General features: G+C 38.3%; 3 protein-coding genes and 1 non-coding gene across 4 annotated transcripts in view; 3 read left to right on the top strand and 1 right to left on the bottom strand.

The window, feature by feature from the left end:
• Positions 1 to 126: 126 nt before the first annotated feature.
• LOC129409835 (protein NLRC3-like) lies at positions 127 to 6,082 on the top strand. Its single transcript, XM_055156632.1, is given in 7 exon segments — positions 127 to 343; positions 345 to 466; positions 2,194 to 3,898; positions 3,973 to 4,056; positions 4,636 to 4,719; positions 4,862 to 4,939; positions 5,411 to 6,082. Coding segments are annotated over 7 exon segments (2,568 nt in total). The 5' UTR covers positions 127 to 176; the 3' UTR covers positions 5,739 to 6,082.
• Positions 5,797 to 5,870, bottom strand: trnai-aau (transfer RNA isoleucine (anticodon AAU)). Its single transcript has one exon. It is a non-coding gene; the product is annotated as a tRNA-Ile (tRNA).
• Positions 6,083 to 6,190: 108 nt separating the features above from the next.
• On the top strand, positions 6,191 to 10,816 carry larp7 (La ribonucleoprotein 7, transcriptional regulator). The gene is made up of 13 exons (XM_020923896.2): positions 6,191 to 6,332; positions 7,064 to 7,269; positions 7,645 to 7,745; positions 7,811 to 7,894; positions 7,973 to 8,137; positions 8,215 to 8,356; positions 8,534 to 8,803; positions 8,894 to 9,047; positions 9,136 to 9,269; positions 9,345 to 9,457; positions 9,848 to 10,007; positions 10,111 to 10,202; positions 10,494 to 10,816. Exons 2-13 carry the CDS (start codon positions 7,068 to 7,070, stop codon positions 10,566 to 10,568), a joined length of 1,692 nt encoding a protein of 563 aa, XP_020779555.1. The 5' UTR covers positions 6,191 to 6,332; positions 7,064 to 7,067; the 3' UTR covers positions 10,569 to 10,816.
• Positions 10,817 to 15,958: 5,142 nt separating this feature from the next.
• Positions 15,959 to 27,098, top strand: part of LOC110159357 (collagen alpha-1(XXV) chain) — a 235,444-nt gene continuing 224,304 nt past the window's right edge. The window contains exons 1-2 of the mRNA XM_055156054.1: positions 15,959 to 16,192; positions 16,366 to 16,435. Coding sequence (XP_055012029.1) covers positions 15,959 to 16,192; positions 16,366 to 16,435 — 304 coding nt within the window. The remainder of the gene's footprint in view (positions 16,193 to 16,365; positions 16,436 to 27,098) is intronic.

Below are 27,098 nucleotides of genomic sequence, written 5' to 3'. Positions count from 1 at the left end.
CAGATTTATCAAAGTAACTACAGCACAGCCAGACAGGAAAAACCAGGCAATCCCCATATTACAGATGTAGTCAGCTGTGGCATTAGTGGGTTGAAAAGAAACACTTCCCCATTGTCTTACGCATGATATTGCTGTAATCATCAATACCACCCTAAGATGCCTTACTCAAGTACATAATGGTGGAAGAAGAAGGTTCCAGTTTAAAGGCTATTCAGGTTTTGCGTGTTTCTCTTGTGGATCAGCTGGAGGGACGCATCGAGTCAGTTTTGGAGAATCTTGTGAACCATGGAGTGTTTAGCAGAGACGACAGAGAGCAGGTTTTATGTCATTTGGGACCCAGGGCCAGTTAGACAAGTTCTGGATATTGTTCAGTGCAAAGGAGAGGAAGCTGCCAAAGTCCTCCTCTCTATCATCAAGTCTCCTCACCTGGAGCCGCAGTCACAACAGGGCGAAGGACAGTCGACAGGTAAGTCCACTACCTGCTTGACTTCACGGACATGTTATTGCTTTTCCAGGAATGTTCCATGGCATGACATTAAAAACATCCAACTAGCATTTATTCATTAGAGGTGTTTCTATTGCTCAAAAATACAATAATTCCTTATGTTAATAGGGCCGACTCTCCACAGATCTGAATTGTAATATAGCTTAGTCATGTAAATCAAGTTTGTCGTCATCGTGAGAGATAGCAGGTATTGGACCCTCCACCAGAAAAGTTACGCAGTGCACCTTTAAAACTGTAAAAATCTGTATTAGAGGTGTACAGAAATACTGAAATATCGATATATTGTTATACTAGATTTAGTAACACAGTATCGTTACTGTCTCGTTATTATATCGTGTTTTTTTTTTTTTTGTGACAATACTATTTCGTTCCTTATTTACTGAAAGGAAACTTGTTCATGCAATACACTTGACATATTCACTATTTTGATTATTCAAATGTATTTCATATAACTTTGCACCAGTAGTGGTTTACCAAAGAAATAGTGTTGCTAAAATGTATTCATGATACATTGCGTTTTTTTAAGAACCAGAGTATCGATTATCACATGTATCACCATATCGTGATAATATCGTATCGTGGGCCATGTATCACGTATCATATGGAATCATGACGGACCCTGTGATTCCCAGCCCAAATCTACTATATCTACTACTGATCTGAAATAACATTCAAAATACTCACTTCATAACAAAACTACTGTTAGAGGCAGGGGTGGGTAAGACTCATTTACTCAAGTAACTTTTTCATAAAACTTAACTTTTCAGATAATGGTTCTTTTTAACAGACCAGTGTGTTGTTTACACATCCCTAGACATGTTTCAGATGCCTTCTGCATCCTTCTTCAAACCTTTGTCAAGATGTGTGCAAACAACACACTGGTGTATTAAAAATAAGTATTATTTGGAAATCATATTGAAATACCAAAATGAACCTCTTTGACGTACTTTTCAGAGTCATTTTCATACACTTGCATTTTTGGTTACTTCCATCATGAGTCAGTCTGTTAGTGGCAACACCTTTATATACTGACAGTATTAAATGATTTGAACTGTGTTTCTTGCACCGCTCCTAGTTTTTCAAATTTTTGCTCTATTCTTTATCAGATTCAGTGCCAGTTTTATAGTTTTGTCCTTCAGATGACACTAAATTTAAAATATAGATGTAGATGTTATGTATGTCTGTGTAATCCCTCAGTTGTCCAGGTAGGTTCCTTAGCAAAAGAAAAATGTATCTGTCATTTGGACTCTTTAGAGTGAAAACTTTTGTCCAGTTGATAAAGAATAATAATTTAACAAGAAAATGAATAATAATGATCAATGTGTTGAGTGACTAACAGTTTAATTGTACATCCCCTGTTGCCAGAGCACTACTGTTACATGTCACTGTGCCTGTTTTATATTTATCAAGGTATAAGAACGTCTGTTTGGATTATTCTCTAAATTTGTCTGCTGTCAGGCTTCTCAAGTTCCTCTTCCAATTGCCCATTTGTGCAACTTTAAATAACTCAAAAAAACTAGGTGAAAAGTGTGTTTTAAAAGGACACAATGAGCACACTGCAGCACAGTTATGAATATATGGTCCTAACACAATTCCATAAACACCACATGCAGAATCATCATGACTTCTGCAATTGTTTAACTAATTTTCAGATGTGTCACAAACTATTTCTTTTTCTTTTTTCTCAGAGTACAACAAAACCCTTTTGAAGCACAAGGATGTCCTTAAGCACAGAAGTGAAAGTATGCTGTATTATAACACCAGACATGGAGAGAAAATCTTGTTCTCTGAACATTATGTCAGTCTCCTTTTGGTAAATGGACATCAGGATTTGGACATAAAGCGGCACGAGGTCCTGACGTTTGGCCATAAGCGTCTCTCTTTGCAGCACAAGGCAGCTTTTCATAGAAAAATAACTCCAAAAGAACTCTTCACTTCTACGGAGAGTCGTCCAGTAAAGAAGGTTTTGGTGACAGGGGTTGCTGGCATCGGAAAGACTATCCTGGTCCAGAAAATGTTATTTGATTTTGGGAGGTCAAAAGGACACCTCGAGTTTGACTTCATCATCCATATGACCTTCAGAGACCTCAACCTGATCGAGAAGCCAACAACCCTTCAAGATTTGATTTTGCGCAAAAACAGACACCTGGCAAAAGAACTAGACAATATTTTAGCAAATGACAACAAACTATTAATTATTTTAGATGGTTTCGATGAGTTCAAACATTATGGAAAATGTGATGTGGATTGTTTTGTGAGTGAACCAGATGAAGAGGCTGAGGTGGTGGAGATCTTTGGGAGTTTGATGCAAGGGGAACTTCTACCCAACGCATCTGTACTGGTAACAAGTCGGCCTACTGCCATTAACTACATCCCAGTTGGATTCATCGGTCGATTAGTTCTCATTTCTGGCTTCTCTTTGACTGAAGTTCAAGAATACTTTACCCGTTATTTCCAAGACAAAAAACTTGCAGACCAAATGTTTTCTATTGTAGCGGCAAATGAGGTAATGTTAACACTGTGCTACATACCTGCTTTTTGCTACATCGTCTGCTGCATCCTCAAAGATAAAGAGTTGTGTGGTGAAGGTCCTAACACAATGACGGACATTTACGTGCAGTATCTAGTGGCCATGCTTCGGTCTCACACTCAGACAAGAGAACAAACTTTGAAAGATGAAAACAACTCACAACCACTGTCTGATATAGTGTTAAAGCTTGGTCAGTTAGCGTTCCACAAACTTATGGAGCATCAAACCCTTTTCTACAGCAATGACAAAGATGTGAAGGCCTTAGAAGGATGCACACTGGTTAGCGCCTTCCTTGACAAAACAATGTCCCAAGAACCAGGGTTTGTGGAGGAAGTCTACTCCTTTACTCACCTCACAGTACAGGAGTTCTTCGCAGCGATGTATTGCGCTGTTACGGATGAACCATTCCCAGAAGCTTTGCAAAATGAAAGTACAGATGAAGGAGCAAACAATGGACACTTGGACCTTTTCAGTCGTTTTCTTTCTGGGGTCTTATCTGAACGTAACGCTAACCTGTTATCGAGACATGTCCAGCTAACTTGCAACAAAGACAAAGCGGAAAGCTATCGACAAATTCTGATTAGAAATATTACAGCGTTGTGCGAGAATGGAGGTAATATCTTGAACAATTTGCACTGTCTTGTGGAGCAACAAGATCCCAATTTTGGCCTTGATGTACAACCCAAGAGATTACGCTTAAATGTTAGCGATGAAACACTGTCTGAAATGGATTACAAAGCCATTAAATACTTTTTGAATCTCACATACGGTGCAATAGAGGAGCTGGATCTCACTGGGACGGGACTAAGCTGTGAAGGACTAAAAACTTTATTTCCACATTTGATTCGATGTGAAAGATTATGGTGAGTAAACTGAAGATATGTTTTGGCTTGTTTTAAGTTATTTTTCTCAAAATTTATTGCAATCTACTTTGAAGGCTTGGAGATAACACCCTTGATATGGACATAATTTGGATTATTGCTGGTGTGCTACAAAAATCAGACATCATAGAAGTGCTAGGGTAAGGATTTGATTTGCACAGTGGTGAAAGAGTAAAAGTACAGATATCAGAGATACCAAAAAAATACTCAAATAAAAGTAAAAGTGTCATATGAAAAATATCCTTAAGTAAAATTATTAAAGTATCAGTTTAATAATGTACTTAAAGAGTAAAAAGTAAAAGTATTACATGTAGATTTTGAGATTTAATAAAGCATCAAATGTAGTGATGTTACCAACAAAGTGCTGAATTTTGTTCAGTAGAAACAATTACATTGATCGGGGGTTGCCTAGCTGTTTTTATTTGTATATTTTTGTTTGCTCAAATTATGTACATGGTAACAATAAACCTTTAGTGTTAGTTCTCAAAGAATAATAAATACTTTTGAGTCCTGTTCAAAAATGTAGTGAAATGTCAAAAAAGTACAGATACCTGCTCTCAAATGTAGTGAAGTAACATGTACTTAAGTAAAATAAAGATACCTACATTTTTTTACTCAAATATAGTACTTTTCAACTTTTTCTTACTTTTACTTTTCCACCACTCGATTTGTAACTCATCATGTGACTGGGTGTAAAAACCATGTGTTGTTTTTTCCAGTGTTGGGTGGTCAAACATTGGGGATGATGAATTAGTCATTCTTTCTAAAGCCATACGCGACAATAAACAGCTCAAGGAACTGTGGTAAGCTAGTGCAATCGAACAAGCTTATGATGAAATTTGAGGAACTGAAATTGTGTGTCCTGAGAAAAAGTTTTCATATTGGCAAATCTGCATAAAATTACAGTATTGTATCTATTTTTGTTTTACAAATTTGGGATCACAGGATGGAAGGTAACAGAGTGAGCCAAAAGGGCCTGCAGTCACTTGCGGACTTAACTCCACATCCTTTGAGAAAAATTGTGTAAGTGAGCACACAGGTGACACAAAACTGACTATTATGAGCTTTTAGTTTGAATATTGTTACCTCTTCAACAACATACATTATTGGGCTGTGGCTACATCTCCAAAGCTCAAAATGCTCCATTCCATCTTTGTTCTTTTGAGATAGACAATTCCAGGGCTGAAATTGTCCAAGTGATTCTAGTGAACACAGTGGAGCACTTCCTGTATTACCACATGACATCACAAGGTCGACCTGAGTTTTTTCTGATTGAGAGAAGAACTCAACTTAAATATTTAGGATTTGAGGGAACATATGTGAATAAAACAAAATTAGCTCTAGATATGTTTTTGATGAGGAAACAGATCAGAAAATAATATGGGCCCTTTAAGGTAAAGATTACAGCTATTCTCAAAAAAGACCAGATGACACACAAAGCCATTACATTTAATAAGGCCTAAATTAAATCTTTTCTATCTACTTTAACCACAGAGCCATATGGAATAATCTGGAAGAGAGAGGTTGTTTGGATTCAGCTTGTATACAAGAAAGCATCTCCATAAACTTCACTGATGACGATGATGCAGTGTGGGACTCATGGGGAGAGTGGGTCTTAAAAAGATGTGAAGGCATCAGCAATGACAGGCTCCTTATTGTTCTCCACAAAGTGTGCAATATCCCAGTGCATTGCAGAGAGGACCAATGGGCAAAGACCTTCTACAAGAATCTGTACAAACTCTTGCAGACCAGAATTGAAAGCTGCACTGAAGAAGATACCTGCAAAAAGCTTAAGAGGTTTCAAAGTACATTATCTTTGTGAGTTAATGCAGAAACTCTACATTAAATCTTATACTACAAAACAAATTAAAAACATGTTGTGGCCCGTACGGGGATCGAACCCGCGACCTTGGCGTTATTAGCACCACGCTCTAACCAACTGAGCTAACCGGCCATGAACATTTTGTCAGACATAACCTCATTTCAGGAAAAAAACGCACAGATGCCGTGTTTTTATGTATTTGTATGTATTTATCGTGTACGTTACTATGTTTTATTTAAGTGGAACCTTTATATGGAACAAACTGAAACATTTCTGCGTTGAAAAATATATATTTGTTTTCCAGAAATGTTATGTATTTTATCAATAAAATATAAAACCAGTAATCTGTCATTCTTTTTTTTCATATTCCATAGCTATCTAGCACGGATCTAGGTGAAAATGATTTTAATAGCTCCGTGGTCAAAATACCAGCGACATGCCCCGTGAACGTGCCCCCGCTCTTTCTAGTGACGACTTTATCCTGCGACGGCTCTGACTGAACGGACAAATGTCGATTGATTAAAATTAGCCGACAAAACCCTTCAGTTGTCCTTCTTTTGTTAATTTTCTTCACCGTTAAATTACAAAGTAAAGGTGAGTTATTAAGCTTTATCTGTATTTTATGCACCTTATGCATTAAGACAATTTTACTCCGTCAGTACTTGCAAAATAAAGTGCTAGCATGGTTAACCACCACCACCACTAACTTGTGTAAAACTGATTCAAACGCTCAAAACAAGATAATTAACTAATAATAATATTGACCTAATAATGTTGCTTTGTGTATATCATGACTTGCATAGAACAGGTTCACATGTTTCGTGCTTATTTTGTATCATTCGTGAGACTATCAATTTTAGTTTACAGTAGAAACTTTTGCAATAACATAACTTTTGCATGTAATATGAAATTTACTTACTGTTTTGTCAGTGCGATGTAAACAAGTGGAATATATTCTTTTGTGAACTTGCTTGGTGTTGATATTATGATATATGGGTAACCCATAAACACCCACAACAAACAGCCTTGTTTTGAAAAGTATAATTAACCCACGGTCAGTAAATGAATGGGCCACTCAAAGGGCGTCTAATGTTTTGATTTTCAACTAGTGTGCTCGGGACACTAGTGTGTTATCTGGCAGTGCCAGATAACAGATTGACACATACCCAATTAAATAATTGACCACTTCTGTGGCGTGGACAATATTTATGCCACATTATTCTAGAACTGGTGTGATTTGAGGATAAAAACTGTGTTGAGACTCAAAAAAAGTTTTAAAACACTGGTCTTATCTGTCTACTTACCTACCTACTTAAATGTTTTAGTAGAATGATTGACACAGAGAAAGGAACTGCCTCCGGAGATGCTGCTGGATCCAGTGGCAAGAGCAAAGACAAGGAAAAGAAAAAACGGTCTCGTGTCAAGCAACTTCTGACTGACGTGAAGAAGCAAGTGGACTTCTGGTTTGGAGATGTCAACCTCCACAAGGATCGCTTTCTGAGAAAACTCATAGATGAATCTGGTGATGGATGTAAGGCACAATTAAGTTGAATTATATATATATAGTAGCACTATTTAATGGACACTACATTTTCTGGTGGATTGTTCATTCAAAACCTTTCTCCATGGAGATGTTGCTTTCCCTGGAATATTCCACAGAAGGGCAATCTTTACGAATGCAAGTAGGCAACCCCACAGAATAAATTATTTAATGGCAATTAAAATATCTTAATTGAATAAATGAAAGATGAATTTGTTTATGTGTTTTTAACATATCACGCAAATCAATAACATTTTCATGACACAAACAGATGACAAACCCTCCACCAGCAAAGTCGCATAGTGCACCTTAATGTGTATCTATTATAAAACCATATTTACTGGAACACCTTTTCTTTTGTTACAGATGTTGACATATCTGTTCTGGCAAGTTTTAATCGAATGAAAAATCTTACCACTGACACCAAACTGATTGCGCGAGCACTGAAGAATTCATCTGTGGTTGAGGTACAGTACATCAATGTTGCTCTTGTAAACAATGTTGAATGTAACTAACTTTATTTTGTGGCCAGGTTAATCTGGAAGGAAATAAAGTAAGACGCCTGCATCCAATAGGGGATCCACCTAATGATGAAGACAGCCGTACGGTCTATGTAGTAAGTTGAATTTTCACTAACATGTTACAATGTTAGATATTTATTATTTGCTGACTTGCTTTTTGTTATTTGTAACAGGAACTTCTGCCCAGAGATGTCTCACACAACTGGATAGAGCGTGTTTTTTCCAAGTGTGGTAACGTAGTTTATGTCAGTATACCCAGATACAAGAGCACAGGGGACTCTAAGGGTTTTGCCTTTGTTGAGTTTGAGAAAGCCGAACAAGCAGAAAAGGCCATTGAGGTGAAATGATGAATGAAAAAAAACAAAAAACAAAAAACAAAAATGAAATAACATTGTTCATTATCTGTCCAAATTAGATGCTCAATAATCCTCCTGAAGATGCCCCTAGGAAGCCAGGCATTTTCCCCAAAACCTTATGTAGGAAGACATTGCACTTGCCCACTGAAAACCCCACAACAAATGAAAAGCCCACCACAACTGGAAAACCAACGACGACAGGTACTACAACAAACAATTTTCTCATGTGGGTTGTTGCAGTGAAATTGATTCATGCTTAATATTCAGATTTTTAATACCCTAAAAACTACTACGATCTGATCATGTTGCCAATATATCACCTCTTTTTCCATGTCTACCATTTATTTTATTTCACTAATTTTTATACTTCAATAACAGGTGAAGAAGAGGAGAAGAAAAGGCGTAAGAAGAAGAAAAAGAAGTCCAGTGCTTCGTCAACTTCTTTGACTGAAAGTAAAGAACAGTCAATGGAAGCAGAGCCCACCGAACAAAAGATGAAGTCTGATCCAGAAGCAACAGGAGCCCAGAAAACAGCAGGCAAAGAGAAAAAGAGACGCCGATTGCAAACAGTAGATGCATCTGAGGGTGAATTACCGTCTAAAATGAGAAAGACAAATGAAAGTGGAAGTGCAGAGTGTTCCAAGAGTGGTAATGAATCATTCACTTCAAATCACACGAAAGGATTTCAAAAGATATTTGTGAGTTTAATTATACACCGGTTTTGCATTCCCCTATTAGATTCTTTGGCCAAAAGTGACAAGAAAGACAGAGTTAAAGATGAAAAGGAAAATATGGATGACTCTGCAGCCAAAGCCAAAAGGAAAAGAAAAAAGATGCACAAAGAGAAGTTGAAGATTGGAGAGGAAGTCATTCCACTGCGGGTTTTACCCAAGTGAGTCTTGATATTATTGCATTTCAACATGGCTAATAACATTACGTGATTAATTCCCTTTAATCTGTTTCTTTTTTAACAATTTCAGAAAGGCATGGCTTGAACTGAAGGCAGAGTACTTGATATTACAAAAGCGCAGCATGGCAGCCCTGAAGAAATGTATTACAAAGATTGACCACAAGGAGCAGAAGAGCCAAAAAGAAGTAGATAATCAACAAAATGGTCAGTAACTCATTTTCTCGTGTACTAGTAGTGATGGAGGAATGGAATGTTACACTGACTGTTTGTTTTGCCCAGTTATGATGGAAGAAGGCAATGAAAAGGCAACAAGACAAGCCCCACAGTTTGTCAGTGGAGTTATCCTGAAGATTACTGATAATAAGCCCCTACCAGGAAGAAAGTTAATCAAGGTACCAAGAAACACTTAACTCACTTTTTCACTATGTCACTTATTATTTTCACTTATATTTACTGATCCAGATCACTACACAGAATATAAGTAGAAAAATACATTAAGCTGAATGGTAGTGGTATTTTAAAAAAAGACACATTTTGAAGTATTTAGTATTAAATTAAAATATACTTTTTTTTTTTTTTTCAAATTGCAGGGTAGGGAGTAAGTGAAAATTTTCTGAGGCCTCATGTCTCAAACGCAGTTCAGGATTACTCAAACATTCATAAATCAATAAAAATACAACACAGAGTAAATTTATGATTAGAGAACACTATTATAACATGGTTTTAAAAAGCTAGTTAAAGTTGATTTGACATAATATCCCCTTTTTAAATGTCTCTTACAGGAAATTCTGTCTAAAATCTCCACGGTGGCCTACGTTGACTTCACAGAAGCAGATGCTGAATGTCACGTCCGATTTCACACACCTGAACAGGCCAAAGCCGTGAGCGATGCCAAGACTGAACTACAGAAAGAGCACAGCTGGAAAATGGAGATCCTTTCAGGTAGACTTGAACTCATTATTACCTACTGTGTTGTGTCTGTTGCCATGACAACCAAAGCAAGTTTTTACAGCTCTGAAATGTGTGGTGTACTTCCTTTTTGTAGGCGACCACGAGCAGAGATACTGGCAGAAAATCCTGGTTGATCGGCAAGTGAAACTAAACCGGCCAAGGGAGAAGAGGCGAGGAACAGAGAAGGTGAACATGTGACCTTGTGACCTTATACCATATTATACTATTTTATACTGTATGTACAATTGGGTCAAAATATTTATGCCCCCCACATTTACTTTCCAAGTTCCTTTTCTTGTTTTATGGCAAGTATTGGAGAAAATGTGTTTTTAACAAATTTGCCCACTATGAATAAGAGTTCTGAGCTGAAGTATATAGAAATTGCATTGTAAAATTACTGAATGTTCCCTTCATTTTTATTATTCATATATTCACTTTACTGTAATCTAATTTTATTTATTTATTTTTTTTCTCCAGCTCATTTCTAAAGCAGAGAAAATCATAATGGCCCGAGCTAAGGAATCCAATAAACACATCCGTTTTGATGACTAAGTGAATCCCTACATCTTAAAACAGGTCTTTTTGTCTATAATTTGAAACAATGTCTGAACTACGTGTCAGATTAATTTTGCACTGGAGACAGTAATGGACAGTTTTTGTTTTAATATGGTAACAATTTTAAGTGTCATCTTTCATTTATTAGGGAAATTGTACATTATGTAAATAGTTCTTTTAAGGTTCTCCAGTGAAATATGGAAATTCCATTAATTTTGCTTTTTTTTTTTTTTTTTTTTTTTTTTAAATAAACAGCCTTTTTTGATCACGTGTCATGCCTGGTTTTGACAAGCTTTAAAAAGAAACATTGAGCTAAAGGGAAAAAAAACCTGCTATCACTACCCTTCTCTCTGCTTCTTATATTTATTGCTAGAACAAGCTCGGTTGGCTCTGCGGGAGGCCTCCTAGCTTTGGGTGGAGATCATGCCGCGGACCATCTGGGCTTGGGGCTTGTCCATGTCACTTTTTGTTCTTCTATATTGAAATCCTATCATCCCGTTGTCCGCATTCTTGTCCTTCTGGTTGCCATGACAATTGTCACCATTGCACATTGAAAAAGACATTTGATCGAAACCTTTCTTCCAGTCCTTTTTGTCTTTAAGTCTGGTGACAGGGCGGCGTGGAAGCTCCCATTCTATGTAGTGATCCTTCATAGTCGTGGTCCCTACAAAAGGCGATTTGACGATTCTGTGACTGCTCTGCCTGGTTTGTTTTATTGGCTTCCTTCTTTGCAATGTGTGTGGTATGTAATCAGCATGTGTTGTTGACAGGAACCTATTCATATTGCCGTTTTCAAAGCTTGGGAGTTTTGTGTCCAATGTCCAGGATTTGATATGGGGGACTTTGCCAGGACATGAATCAGACATGCAATGGACACAGTTTGTTGGTTCGCCCAATATTATGCTACTGGTTTGGGTCCTTGACTTGTCCAATCTTTTCTTGGGTTGCACAGGATGAGGAATGAATGAAGACCTGTAGCTAGTTCTGTTTTCAATCGGCTCACTTTCTTTGTCATGTTCTTCTAAACTGACCCCTTGGAACACTTTGAGGTTGTCATGGGGTTTGTAAGGCTTATACTTAGAAAGATTCCATTCTTTAAAGTCACCTACAAGAGAAAGCACACTCATATAAAAACAGTAAATGAATAGACCATAGACATAGATAATAGACCATACTTACATCTGTAGGTGGTTGTTTGTTGGTTGTCATGATTACAGCAACACATTGTGGGATGGGAGTCTGTGACCCTTGGCAGCTTAGAGGGATGATTGATCCATTTTTGGGCTACGTGAAAAGAACTGAAACACATTAACACATAACCAACTTTTGTGGTTATCTCTGGTTTCCCACAATGCAATTCAAACCACTGAGATCTGCTTACAGAATGAAATCTGTCTGCTCATCTCAACAGCTATTCACTCACTGTCAATAAGACGACATTTTGTATAAACGTTTTTACTTCTATAAAATTTACTTCTATAATAAAATTAACTTCTATTATAAAATAAGTTTGTAGAAGAAATGCATTCGAGTAATCTACAGTAACAAAGATAAACCTGGGAGAATATTAACTAGAATTCAGTTGTCCATTGGTTTAAGATAAGGCTATTTTAAGATGATAAATATCGCATGTCATTCAGTTTAAAGTGTTTGTCCTCAGTAATAATGCATTAACTGCTAGTTTTATATAGAACTTTTTCAGATGCTCTAAGTTGCTTTACAATTTTGTGCATTATTCATACTAATTATTCATACTGATTATTCATACTAATCATACTAATACCCCTCCGGTGACCTCCGGTGACCACCAACCACACACATACCAGGCAATGTGGGAGAAGTGTCTTGCCTAAGGACATAACCACAGTTTTCAAGTTCTAAAAGGGCCAGCGTTGCTTCTGAGACCTGACGAGATAAGACTTTGATAAGTAGGTTCAGCCACTCCAGTGTGACCAGTGGATTTGGCAGTAGTGACCGAGCTAAGTTAACATGGTTGGGCTACAGTTTTGGCTGATGTATCCCTGTGGACATTTTGCACGCTCCAAACATGGCGAACTTCCATCGTAACTGTGTTATTTTGATGTTGCATTCCGAGCTCTAGTTACATTTGGACATAACATTAAAAGGTCTTTAGTTGCACGTAAAATAAGTGGTCATTTCTATTTCCTTCCTACTGCAAGCCCTAACGTTATTACTATCTTTGTTTTCATTTTCGAAATTTTAAAATCTACAGTTTCTGTTGCACAAATCAGCAACGACATTTGTGCAAAAATCCAACAGTGGCCTAAAAATAGACAATGCACACATAGAAATGGTTCTTACCTCACGGTTGGTTCTGCCATGTTACGCACATGCCTCTTTCTTCTATCCAAACTAGATCTTCGCTACAGACCAGTTGAATCAACTAACTAAATAATTTACCGTAAGAACATGGGTCATGTGTAGTGAACAAGAGCGGCATGCAGTGACACAATCTAAAAATAAACTCTAATGGATTACGCCTGGCGCGGGCCGTTGTCAAGGCGAGGACGCGCGCACAACCAAAAACGCACCACCAGCGGAGACTTTTTAAAATCTTAAATTACTGTATATATATTTGGCAGTAGTTCATTATACACGGGTGCTCAATGTATGGGATCTTATAAGCTTTTCCACGTCTTTTCTCCATCTGTGAGCTAACCACGTTTTCAGATTGATTGAGAATATGTCACTCATTACAATTGACATGTCCTGTTTAGGACCTCATGGTGGAAAGGATCAAATCCATGGAAGTATAATAAGGTTTTATAAACCCATGGTCCCATTGACTTAACTGAGTTTATGCTGTACTAGATGTAATTTGCCTTTTGTCCGCTAGATGGAGATAAATACTTGTGCATCGGGCCCCGGTTGGTCCGCATGAACGCATAGGCCTATTCATACATACAACCTACAGGCCACTTCCACTTGCCTATATTTTGTTGCGAAGAGGTAGGAAGATTTTATAATGGTCCATAAATCATGGATTGAACCTGCTAATCCACAGGTGTCCAAAGACTCTGAGACGTGGCTGCCAATCTCTGACAAGACATCAACAGTTTCTTCAACCACAACCAGTTACACTACACACTCAGGCTTAACAGATCTGTGTTTTAATGTGGAATTTCAGCTCCTATACACTGGAATAGAAAAAAAAAATCCTTTCTTTAGTTTAGTTTACTGAACTATATACCTATATGTATAAGAAAAAAAAACTAATATTAATACATTTAATTATGCAATGTTTATCAAAATAAGCAGAAAGTAAGAAAGGAATAAGTGGAAATGGCAAAAAAATAAATAAATCCATACTTAAATTAGTAATGGAATAAACTAGAGCGAAGTGAAAATTTGTGTGAACATTATACATTTTCCATCATTTTTGGGACTGGGAATAAAAAGATCCAACATGATGAAGTACAAGATTACACAGTTTAGAGTATAGGTGCGATTAAGAGGTGATCTTCAAGTCCATATGTGAGAAATTTGCCTTTTTGTCCCATATAAATCTATGGAAGCAAGTCCATGAAATGAAATAATAAATCATCTTTACGTGTAGATTAAACAGTGCTGTTGTTTAAGACTAAACGTTCAAAGTGCAAAGTGAAAAAAACCCAAAACAAAAAACAAAACAAAAACAAAACACAAACAACACAAAACAAAAACCTGCAATGTTTGGCTTACAGTGTCTCGCATTAACACTCCCTCATTGTGTAAGAAAGTTGTTTTGTCAGATCCAGATGGTATTTATGATCTTTTCATGTTTTGTCATCTTCTCCAGCACAGATCTTGTGCCACGTACTTCTTACTCAAAGCAAACCAGTGTTTTGTGACATCTCTTTTTAATTATAAGAACAATGAGCTGAACATTGTCAGTGAAATTGCCATCTCATTATTATAATTCAAGTACAAAGCAGATATCCGAGCATGCTTTAATTCTTGTCCACAGTCCACTTCAGTTGTTTGACATCTTCAGCTGACATGCTTTGGTGGATGTAATTATATATTGTGGAAGGGAAGATGCAAAGATGTTCTAGTTATCTCACAATTTCATATGTTTTGCTTTAAAAGTGCACTGTGCAGCTTTTCAGGTGGGGGGTCCGTCACCTCTGCTTGTCTCCATGGAGATGTCATTGCTTTGCCCGTAATGTTCTAGACATTGAACTTATTTCCTTTGAGACAAGCAGGTGATCCAAGTTACGGGTATGTGGAGAGGCGACTGTGCTCACAGTAAGAATGCACGATTTTCATGCTAGAAAAACACCTGTAATTCAATAAACACAACCATAACTTGAAAAATGCAGGATAAGTAATATCAATCAGTCAATCAAACTTTATTTAGAAAGTGCTTTTCATACAAAAATGCAACACAAACTGCTTTACAGTGACTGAAAACAAGCCCAGATTTCCTTCTGCCCACCACCTACCTAACCCTGTAGCTGCACAACCCCACACAACCAAACAACTCACACACACACGCTCATTACACACATTAACATGTTAAAATACATAAAACTACCTATAGTAAAATGTGAGGCTGAATACAGGCAAACCAGCTGAGAAAGCATCATCAGAGGAGCTGTCTACACCAGGAGATATCTCTGCTCCTGGTGTAGACATAGAGACAAGCAGAGGTGCTAGAGCCCAACTAGAAAAGTTACATAATGCACCTTTAAGGACTGAATCACATTTGCTGAAACAGACATTACTATTGGCAATATCTACAAGTATAGGCCAAGTAAACAGTGAACAAACAAACAAAACAAAAAAAAAGCGGTGCAACAAGTTAGCAATTATATTAGAAAACTAGATTCTCCCACCCTCTCTCCATACTACTTTGAATACCCTATAATTTTGCTGTTATAATGCATTTAACAGTTGTCTAGTCTATAGAGAATTATAGCCTATGGACTTATTATAAGACAGAGCAGGAAAGTGGCTAATGGTTCATAATGACTACTTTGCTAGACTCAAGGCTGCTTGCCCTGCTTTTTGACAATTGCCCCTAATTGAGCGTAGGGTCCACATGTTGGGAGGCGTGTTATTAGGGGGCGAGCAGAGAGAGCCAGCTCACAGTAGCAGCCAGTCCTGTCTCCTTTTACGCACGCTTTTATTTTACCCTCTACTTCAATATTACATTATTTTCTCTGTGGTAGTCGACAGCTAGGTGCAACAAGTTTACAAGACCCACACCGTCTCTATAGCCTACTGTATTTTTCGTCGAGCTGCCGTCGCTTCTTGTAACGGTGCGCTCTGATTGGTGACAGGCGCCAAATGCGGTTCGCTCCCAGTGGCAACGCGTGCAGCAGTTTTATCTTCACTAAATGATCACCCCGGAGGCAAGACTAGCATCAAAGTGCGAGGCAAACATGGAGAAAGAAGCCCAGAAGAGACGGCACTGTCACTCCACGGCGTTCGGACTAATCTCGTCCCTGTTCTCGGTGGCTTCCGTCGCCTTCTGCGTCTTTTTGAGCTTTAACGCGGCTGATATCAGGAGCCGAGTGGTGGATTTGGAGAGCGGGAAACGCGAGCACACCTTTGGCTATTCGGTGGAGGATTTAAACTCGTTAATTCAGCAAAGAGTGGAAGAGCTGTTATCTCAGGTGAGCAATTTTTTTTAATTTAACCAATTATCCAACTTTACGCGCGCAAACCTGTCATCTTTATTGGAAGCTAACTCCTAATTATTTATCATCTGGGCTAGATGATGTGCTAATTTGTTTGCCAATTGAAACCACGTGCTAATGAATGAAAATGTCTTCGTTTCAAATTGCAGCGCTCCTATGAGAACTACGTGAAAATACGCACCGCCAGGCAAACCTCACCTGAATGCAACTGCCCACCAGGTAAGGTACTTTCCCCGTGCGTCACTCTTATTATTAGGGGGTCGTGCGTTGGCTTTCAATTGAAAATGAATGGAAGTCTCTAGGATTGTGTTTCATTGCATTTGCACAGATGATCACTATGAAGGAGGCAGGCAGCTGACACTTAAACAGAGAGAAAGGAATTTAAAACAGCGCTATGCAGAGGCGATATGCACTGGGGGCTTGTTTGACCTCTTCATGTTGTTCACTTGTTCTGGTGGAAATGGGGAAAAGGGCAAGTTACCTGAAATTCCCGTCTATGGCCAGTAGATGGACACATTTATTCCTGTTTAGTGCATTGTTCAGATTTGGAATGAACACAGGGGCCAGTGTGGAATTTCGAAAGCAATTACTTGTTATTTGAGCAGTAACAGTATTTTCTGCAGCTTTATAATTATGAGTTTAGCAGTGACCTATGACTACACACACTGAATTGAACTGTTTTGGGTTTTATAATATACTGGATTTCTCCCCTTCAGTACAATAGCCTAGAAATATACGCATATATATGAGCTTGGTCTTTCTTAAATGCAAAATCTAGACAAAACTGATTTTATTTGTGATTTTGAAACAACTACTGTCCCACAAAACCTTTTAGCAACTTGTGTTTATGTGTTTTTCTTTTGACAAGCGCTCAAGAAATTGCCTTCTGAAACTTTCAAAGTATGTCAGGGTTCAGACAGTGCAATTTAACGTGGCAAATTGATATTTTGCCCTCAGAATAGCAGGAGTGAGTGAGCTTTGACTCTCATGTATAGAGGAGGGATGAGACAAACAATAATATTACTAACTGTGATGAAAAAGGATGACAGTACTCGTGAATTATCATGAATCACCACCAGAATGTGCAGGAAAAAAGCTACTTATCCACGATGTTCTCTTTAATCATTGTTGTTTTCACTTATAAATAGGGAAAGGACCTTCAGTATATATTGTTTATAGAAAATCTGAGTACATCCAACATTTTTGAAACCCTGTGCAATTAAAAAAGTGATATTAGTCTTGATTATTATTATTTTGGCCATGATAAACGTAATACACATTTTTTAACTGTCCCATGCCAGAGGTCAGAAAGCAAAGAGGTAAAATGGTACTGAAGTTTTGGGTAAGAATTGAGGAAGAAAAGACGAAGGAAGTTTTCTTAATTTTGGTTTGCAGTGTGTTCAAGCATAATGGAAGAGCAATAATATTTTCCCATCAATGTAATACATGAGAGACAATATTGTTATTCATATTATTGGCACTGCCTCGGTAGTTTTGCATTTTTATTTGGCATAAAACTTGACATCCATCTCCTCCAATTTTGGCATGTTGGACTCGATAATTAATATTAGTTCAGCATAATGTATTACAAGAGGCCCAGAGCGGACTTGCAGCTTGTCCAAGTCAGCCATATGTGAACCCGGGTCCACTTGAGTTCTACCTGCAGCAGGAAACTTGACATGTTTTCACAAGTTCTTCAAGTGGGCTGAAAATGAATCTCCACTGGCTCATATGGAAATGGGATACAGTAAGTGTGAACACCGTGTCGCTGACCTCTCCGTAGTGACAAAGAGCAGAGCCTGTTTGGACGTTCCGACGCAGCGTCCATGTGCTGGTTAGCATCTGGGCCCGGAACCACAGGATGACAAAGTGAAAGACATGGCTGTGGCTTTATTGGACTTGGTGACCTTTGAACTTTACAGCTTACATAAAGGAATAACTTTCAACCACTGAACTTTCCTGGTGTTCGTTAAAGGCACACTATGTAGTGTGCCTTTAACGAACACTATGTAACTTTGCTGGAGGGTCCGTTACCTACTTGTCTTGAGTCACTATTTTTAGGACTTGAAACTTGACTTGATAAAATAGACTTAAGACTTGGGACTCGACTTGGGACTTGACTTGAGAAGACTTGATGCTTCTGCTAAAAATATATATATGTTTTTAGAAAATACTTTTCTCTTTACAGTTGATACATGCAGTGCTAAATTTTACAGGAACAAATTGGAACATGTCCCTCTCACTTCTCTATTTGTTACTTTGGATGTGACTGAAATACTGTGATGTATCCTCAAATGTACTACAGTAATATACAGTACAATACAATAAAACAGAGGGAAGTACAAAGAACATGAGCCTTCATCACAAAATAACTGTTATTTAGCACTTTTAAATCTGAATTCTTACTATTCTGACTGTAATGATTCACACTAAGATTTTGACAAGGGAAAAATTAGCATTTCTTATTCTCTTACATAAATACTCTTATATAAATATACCATGACTTTTTAAGTACAATTTACTTTTAAAGTGATATACACTGCAAATGACTTGAAGCTCAAAGCAGATGACTTTGACTTGACTTGGACTTATGGGCCAGTGACTCGAGACTCGACTTGGACTTGCCTGTATTTGACTTGGGATTTGACTCAGGCTTGAGGTCAAAGACTTATTTGAGACTCTCAAAACAACGACTTGGTCCCACCTCTGCTGTTTCATTATGGTGTTTTAATTGCTCAGAAAGAACTTGATAAACATGTATTCCTTCTGTAAGTGCGGATGCCTCCATGGATAAATAAGTTAACCTTAAACTTGCTCTGGTGGTGGCTCCATTTTGTCTCCATAGAGATATGTAGTTAGGTATGTGGATATGACAGGTTAGCCTACAAATTTCACTAAAACACTTAAAGTTACATAGTACACCTTTAAATAATTTGATAACAATTAACAAAAGAAACAAGCATTTAGTTTCAATCAAACATTATCTGTACTCCGGTAAAAGGCAGTTTTTGACATCACATGAGCATGTACCAGTATTTCAGTACACTTGTGTTATTGATTATTATTATTATGTATTATTGATAATTGGAAATTTGCAATATCGTGCATCTTCAGTAGACATTATTTGAAAGAAAAAGTGTTTTTCTTCATAACTTTTGAGTTGTACTTTTAAGAAGAAAGTTGAAAAAAATAAACAAGTCATCATTGCATAATTTGTGATTATGACCACACTTAGTATAAATAGAGTTCTAAATGAGCCATGTTTGAAAGTTTTCACAAGTGGTTTGTCAATAGTCAAGTGAATCATCTGCTGAGTGGGAATTCCTTCAGTAATGAGCTAAAGTACTGGAAGTATTAACCATAATTGGACTCTCCCAATCACGCCGCTCTCTGATCTCTGTCCCAATCATATGCCTGCTATTTATTTCCCCCACCACATTTCTGTTAAGGCCCAAAATAAAACAAAGACAAGAGTTTAGTTCAAATGGAGCACAGCGAGGATAAAACCAAGATGGCTTTGTGCTTAATCTCAAAGACTTTGCAAATTTGATTAAAGACATTTATGCTCATTGTTTCTTTTTGCTCACCAGTGGACAATGCATGAAAAACATATGTTGCATGCAAGCTATTGTATGCAAAGTAGACCATTCAGCCATAACAATCTGACCACTGACCGGAGAAGTTTATAGTATGTATTATCTTGTATTATGGTGGAGGATGAAACTGATTGTTTTGTCATCCAGTCTCATGCTGTAAAAATAGACAGTTGTTAGTATTTGAGGAATTTTAACATGTGCCACGTTAGGATGGCTACAGGGATTGAATTGTTTAAAGAAACTCCAAAATGGCTTTTCTTGTGGAGTTGAAACCCTAAGCAGTACCAAATAGTGTCCAGCTAGTTTGAATATCAGCAGTGGTCCAGTGAAGTAATGGTGGCAGATCACTGATTTGAGAGGGTTTATGTGACATTTCTTTTTCTTATTACGATTTACCGTTCTGTGTATTGTTTTAAATTGGTAACTGAAGCTATCTGCTGCTTCTGGAAGTTCACAATTCACTTTGGGTAAGTCCACCTGCCACTCTGAACTTGCTCACCCACTCCTGGTCATGCTTCATGTTTGAGGGTATAGCTGCACTAAGGCTACGTTCAGACTGCAGGGCTTAATGCTCAATTCGGACTTTTTTTGTGAAATCCGATTTTTTTGCGAGGTCGTTCACATTTCCAGTTAAATGCGACTTGTATGTGATCTCCAGTGTGAACTTTAAACGCCCCAAAAGTGTCCCACATGTGCATTGGAGGACACGACGATGTCACAGACTGCGAGTGTGCTCAGTGTTTACGGAAGTCGGCTAAACATGGAAGCAGCATTGAGCACCTGGAGATTTTAAAGTTGCTGTCGTACCGGAGCCAGAGCATGTACAGCTTATTTGTTTTAAGGAGGAGATTGAGAAGGAGAAGGATGAGGTTTTTGGCCATGGCGCTTTGTAGAAAGGAACGTGTGAGTGCAGAGTCACAGAGTGGTGCGATTGTGCTTCACTGCTTCACTCACACGGAGTTCAGACACAATTTTCATATAACTAAAGAACGTTTGTGTACATGAGTGACGTGTAAGTCGTATGACTACGACCTGGCCATTCAGACTGAAGTCACATGTCAAAAGATCGGATGTGTATCGGTTTTTGGAGCACATATCCAAGTGGCCTGGGTCGCATTTGAAAAAATCGTATCTGTGTCATGCAGACTGTCATTAAAAGATCAGATCGTACAGGGGCGAAAAACGGATTTGGGTCACTCCTGGCTGCAGTCTGGATGTAGCCTAAGAGAAGCACTCAATCACAATATGAGACAGATCACAGAAAATAAATACATTAAAATCAAACTATTTAAGTGTAGAATTTCACATTTCAGATCACGTTTTATTTTTGATGGCCATACCGCTTAATAATATGCAGTAGTTATCCTCTATGCTCAGGGAAAAGTCCATAATGCTCTGTTCACAGTCCTGACTTCATTGCTGTCACAGAAGATGGAGCGACTGCATAGACAGTGCTGCGGTCCATAGCTTCGGGATATTTTATAGTTCATTTCTCTATCAGTGCTTTTTGTATTTGATCTAAATATTGTGAACTTGAGATATATTACCTTGGTAGGCCTATTGATATAGAGAAAGTCTTTAACTCATAACATTTAGAGTGAGACAGATTTTTATTATAAAATGGTGATGTCAGGATACTGTATATACAATTTTATGCATGACCTCAGCCTCTGCACTCGAATGTAAACAATGAGGTCAGCCATATTGAATAGCAGTGAATGTGTGTTAAAGGTCTACATGCATTAGTATATAAGTGAAATGCTACTATTTTTGGATACATGAAAAGGGTATAGACAGATGTAGTAAAATTGGATTTAATGTGAAAAGATTCTGTAGGAAAGATAGTGGATGACTTACTGTGCTGGTGTTGCAGTAATACTTTTACTGATGCGATTTGATACAGCCCAACTAAAACGTGAACTACCTGCACAAATCATGATAATATGCCTTTTTTCTTTTACAAAACAAACCTGCTAAGACCACTTTGTATAAAAACGTCATTTCAGTTGGCGTACCGCTGTGGGTCGAGTCAAACGATTGTTTTAGCTTTGGCACGCAGTTTACTTTCCCATTTTTGTGTACCTTCCCCTCCCCTGGGATCTGCATTCCATAGAGGGCCTGTTGTTTAATGGCACCATAATAAAACGTGCAGTCAGCAACCACTGGTGCTCAGCTCTCGCCCTGTTTACTCACCCATACCCTCCCCCATCTCCTCGCTCTCCCTCCCTCTCCTCGCACCCGGACCTGCTTCCCTTTTTCTCACTCGGCAGCATTTATTGAAGTAAACAGTTCAAAAACCAGCCTGGCAGCTCCACGTTCTGCCAAGTGCTTCTGAAGAAAACAGCAACATTCAGCTCCGTAACAAGTCTTAGATTTACCCCACCACCATGAAACACCAGCACACAAGGACAGGGCTATAGAAGGCGCCACGGTATCACTTAGAGAGGATTTTTATATTTCTAATTAAATTAAATCTCTTTTGAAAGCAAATGTGTTATCAACCAATCACATAGCAGCAGTGCTTAGACATGTTTTAGAGCGATACCAATGCTGGTATTAGGGATGTAACAATAACAGAAATATCGTGACATCGTATCATCAAAGTTCTCACAATAATATCGTGGGCCATCACAATATATCGAATTACAAGTCTCTTTGCTTAAATTAAGAGTTATGGTGCAGCAATAGTAAAAAAAAAAAAAAAAAAAAAAAAGACAAAGGGCACTACATAGACCATAGTTCCATTTCAGTGTAGACTACATGAAGAAATAACAGTTCTAAGCACTTTAACGTCTTAGTTCTTTGGATTAAGTCAAGGCATTTTAAGAGGAAAAAGTAGCATATTAGCAGTTTTAGCTGTTTAGCCTCCACAAAATATCGCAATAAATATAGTACTGTGAGATGTACATTCTGAAAATATTGTACTGAGAAATTTGGATATTGTTACATCCCTAATCGTGAGCCTCCACACCATATCACGAACTTTCCCACGAAATCGCAATAAATATCGTACTGTGAGGTTCATAACGTGACGATATTTTATCGTGAGACATGGATATTGTTACACCCCTAGCTGGTATCGAATACTGGCACAGATTCTGAAAAAATTGCTGGATTTGGTATCGGTTCTGTTATATTGGTTCAGCCAGTGTCATGGTTGGACCTTTAAATAGCTGTAATAAATCAGCAGAAAGGCTGATTTTGGCCTTGAATGTCTCATGTTTGAACCTTTTTTCATATGAAGCTATTCAGTCATGATTTGAAGGATAAATAACAGTTACATAACACAGACTCTTGGATCTCTTGTGTAATAAGGTAACCTTGTTTTAAGGAAATAAGTGCCATTTTCCATCCCTACACTGGAATCTGTTAATATCAGGTACTTAAAGTAAAAGTATCTATATCGTATCAGAACTGAAAAAGACGGATTGGTGCATTCCTGTTTTAGAAAATTCTACTGAAGTTCAAACCACCTTATTTGGTAACTTTCATACTTTCAATTTAACTCTTTGCATTTTACACAAATTTTTATTTTATTTTGGGCAACTTGAATACTGATCTGAACTGCAATGAATATCCAACTGGTGAAGACAAAGGTCAGAGTACAACGACTAGATGGGTATAGGAATTTGTAATGTAATTGACAATCAGAAGTAACTCATTAACCCAGCCAGAGTATCCATTATAGTTTATACAGCATATAGCCAGTGAGTATGAGTTATACCTTTGTGCCAGATTTGATTCTCTTCACGGCTGTAGCACTAACATTCTTGCCGTTATAATCGTTCCTTTTCAACTCCTTGTGGCCAAATTGGGTTACTCTCCCCCTTTTCCGCCTCACAAACTGTCGAAATCCCAGTGGCCCGATAGACTTACATTTGTGCCAATCTCCTCAGATATCCTCAGCTCACTTGGGCACATTGTAATTAATCACTGACAGGGTTTGAATTAGCTGCCCTGTGCGCTTCGGAGCCACGAGGTGCCCTAATGGCTGTGTAATTACTGGGTGCTAGGTAAAGCTACGCAGACTTCCAGGTAGCCACATGAGCCAGCTGCTTTCAGTTAGCCTAGTCAGATTAGCCCGCATGTAAGCCAGCGAAGTTTGTGAAGTCAGGGCCTGGGAAACTTAAAAATGACTGGATCGCAGCGTGAAGGATGTTTTCTAGCTCTGGAAATGAAGTTAGTTTTCATTTGAGTGGGACTGCAGAAGATTAGATTCCATATGTTACAATACTGCAAAAAGCATTTAGGATCTCCCTCTTCAGAGAATTTGAGCAGATGTAGAGGATGCAGGTAATGTGTTGCATAAAAAGGCCCACCTAAAAAGTTAAAAGCCCGCAGACTTCCTCAAGTGAAACAAATTGTGACAAATGCAGCCGTGTGTGGACAGCCGCTGATGTGACTTGGGGACTGTTTTAAGTGGGTTCAGTAACATTGTAACAGTAAAGGTGCTGAGATATTAGAAAACTGAGAAACTGCTGTTGCGGGTGGTATTCCATGGTACAATATATAACGTTGTACCATTAGGGCAAAGATTTCCAACTAATGGCTCAAGAGAGACTAATAAAAAAGAGTTATTGAGCTCAAATGTGCTCCTATGTTAGAAACAGGGCTCTTGTTCTTTCTGTGCACCTTCTGTATCTGTGTTGGAGCTGCTAATTGATCTAACTAAAAATACCACGTTTTACTGTTTTATTTTATTTTTTTATTTATGTTTATTAAAGGTTGTATGGAGGATTTTTTTTTGTTTTTTTTGTTTCAAGTTGTCAATGATAGCATTATAGAGGTGCAGTGGATGACCAAAAAAAAGAGAAATAAAATTCATCAACTCTGGACGTGGTGGGGCAGCTAAACATTTGCCAATAGATAGACACTGCCTCGTTATCTGTTAGCTGACAGGCTGTCAATCAAACTCCCTACGTTTCTAGCGTAACTGACCTGCCTGCGCGCCGCCGGTACGTGGTTTACGTACGCCTGTCACGCAGTCCACAGACGCAAGACGCACAGACGCTGTTTACTCCACCAACGCAACAGTTCTTAGCGGCTTTTTTTGACCTATATCTTCCTCGCAGTTAGCACAAAGTTTGTTGCAATGGCAGACAAGAATCCAGGAGCAGTTAGCCGCAAAAGAAAGTCCGTTTTTGAGGTCGCTGAAAGAAGAAGACAAGGGGAAAAGCAGCGAAGCCAAACTAAGGTGATTCTTGTAGATTCATTCCAGCGATGGCGCGACTGAAGCAGACGCAGGGTCTAAAGACTGACGCATTGGTCGCCAAATTACTCCTGGACAGGTAACTTCTGCTTATTATGAAAACGTACTTTATTTCCAAGAGCTAGTCAAACGTTTTTCAGGACACGAAAGCGATATCCTATGTCTGAAACGTAATTTTCAAGGCAAAGAAAGAGTCCGCTTGCTGCTGCATGTTGTAGCTAGTTCATTTCGCACTGAATCTCCGCGCAACCTTCTCTGCTCCCCTTTCCTACTCCTGTCCCCGCTGCCCGTTCCGCTCTTCCCCTTCTCCTCACTTCTACGGGCACGGAATCTACCGCTCCCCTCTCCTCTCTCCTCTCTCCTCTCTCCCTGCTCCGCTCTTCTCCCTGCTCCTCACTTCTCTCCGCGAACGAAATGTCCGCAACCCGCTCCCCCCGCTCCTCACTTCTCCGCCTTGCCTAACCAACACTGTAGTTAGTTGTTTACAAGTCATGTGCAGCTTTAAACAAACTGTTTTTTAAAGAGGAGGCGGGAGAAGGCGTTTCTATTAGGGAGCTTTAGGGGAGGGGGGTTTTTCACGCATGCGCAACATTTGAAAAAGGACAAACAGTTGGATTTCTCGTTCCTTGGAAAATCCTCTATACAACCTTTAAGGACATCGCAATTGCATTAGACAAGCCAGATGCATTGCTCTGAGTGACAGTTTTCAACACCTGTCCATATAAAAATGTAAACAGCATGCATAAAAACAGATAAGACAAGACACATACAGCAAGTTACATACAGATAAAATATATACAGTGCATTTTTGATTGGAAACCTACAATAATTTTAATTTACTTTTACATTTGTTGTTATTGATTTCCAATTTTAAATCAGCTGGTAATCAGTTCCACAGTCTGGCCCCTTTAGAGGAGAAAGAGACTGACTTAGGCACCGTCCACACTAGTACGTATTTGAGTCGTTTTTGTTGCAGATGCAGTGTTCGTCCACACTAATCCGATTGAAAACCAGACGGAACGATCTGGTGCCGCCAGCTCCCACGTATTCATTTGAGTACGGATCTGAAGTAATTCACCGCCAAAACGCTAAGAAGCTAGAATATATGTCCATTAATATATACGGTCTGTGCGTATGACCTGCAGAAGTATAATCTCTGAAAAGTTTAACATGAACCATCTGCAACGTGATAGAAGCACAGAACAGACTCACCATCAGCAGAACATCCCTCTGTCACAGAAAGAACACTCATATTCCACTGAGTTGTGTCCTTTTTAATCCGACAGAAGCTGAACCGCTTCAGCGCACAATAGCAAGATGTTTTTTGAGCGCTTAGTTTATGCAAATTAGCCATGTGGTTTTAAGTTTAGTTTCTGTAAAACATAAACAAATATGCTCAAAGCTGTGTGGATAGGGAAGACTTGTGGACGCAGATCGTTTCTGATACGGTGATATGGTGATTCATTTCAGTGTAAACGTAGCCCTGTACATTCGTCCTGTACATTGGAACAACGCAATTACCACTAGTAGCACCTCTTGTATTGGCTCTGTGTGTATACTGTTGAGGAGCCTGCGACCATGAGGTGATACAATAAGACTGATGAGAGAAGATCATTGTGTTCATGAACAGTTTAGAAGTGTGGGGCATTAGATTTTTACGTATGAAACGAAAGCAATTGAGACTAGTTTTAATCTTCTTCACTATTTTGTGTGACTGATAAATTTGAGATTTTCATCCAGAATGAGGCCAAGGTATTTAACTTCACTGACTGTTTGAATTTTCTCATTGTGGATAGTCACCTGAAAGTTTTTTGTTTGTGTACGCTCTAGACAGTACTACATTATGATTATTTTGCGAAGAAATATCACAGAATTCACACTAATAAATGACAATTTTTTAAATTAAATAAAATGTGATTAGATTTAAAAATTACAATTATGATCATTCTGACTTACAGCTATCATTTTTTTTTTTTTTAGTTCTTAAGATTATTTCATGACCTGTTTAATTATTACTGTAATAATCTTGGCATCCTACATAAGAGCCAGCCACACGTACTTTTCCTGTTCGTCATGT

This window comes from Boleophthalmus pectinirostris, unplaced genomic scaffold (assembly GCF_026225935.1).
Source record: "Boleophthalmus pectinirostris isolate CB_2022bp ecotype Guang Dong unplaced genomic scaffold, ASM2622593v1 HiC_scaffold_20, whole genome shotgun sequence".
NCBI classification, from domain to species: Eukaryota; Metazoa; Chordata; class Actinopteri; order Gobiiformes; family Gobiidae; genus Boleophthalmus; species Boleophthalmus pectinirostris.
Note: the sequence above shows the minus strand (reverse complement) of the source record. Positions and strands in the feature narration are given on the sequence as shown.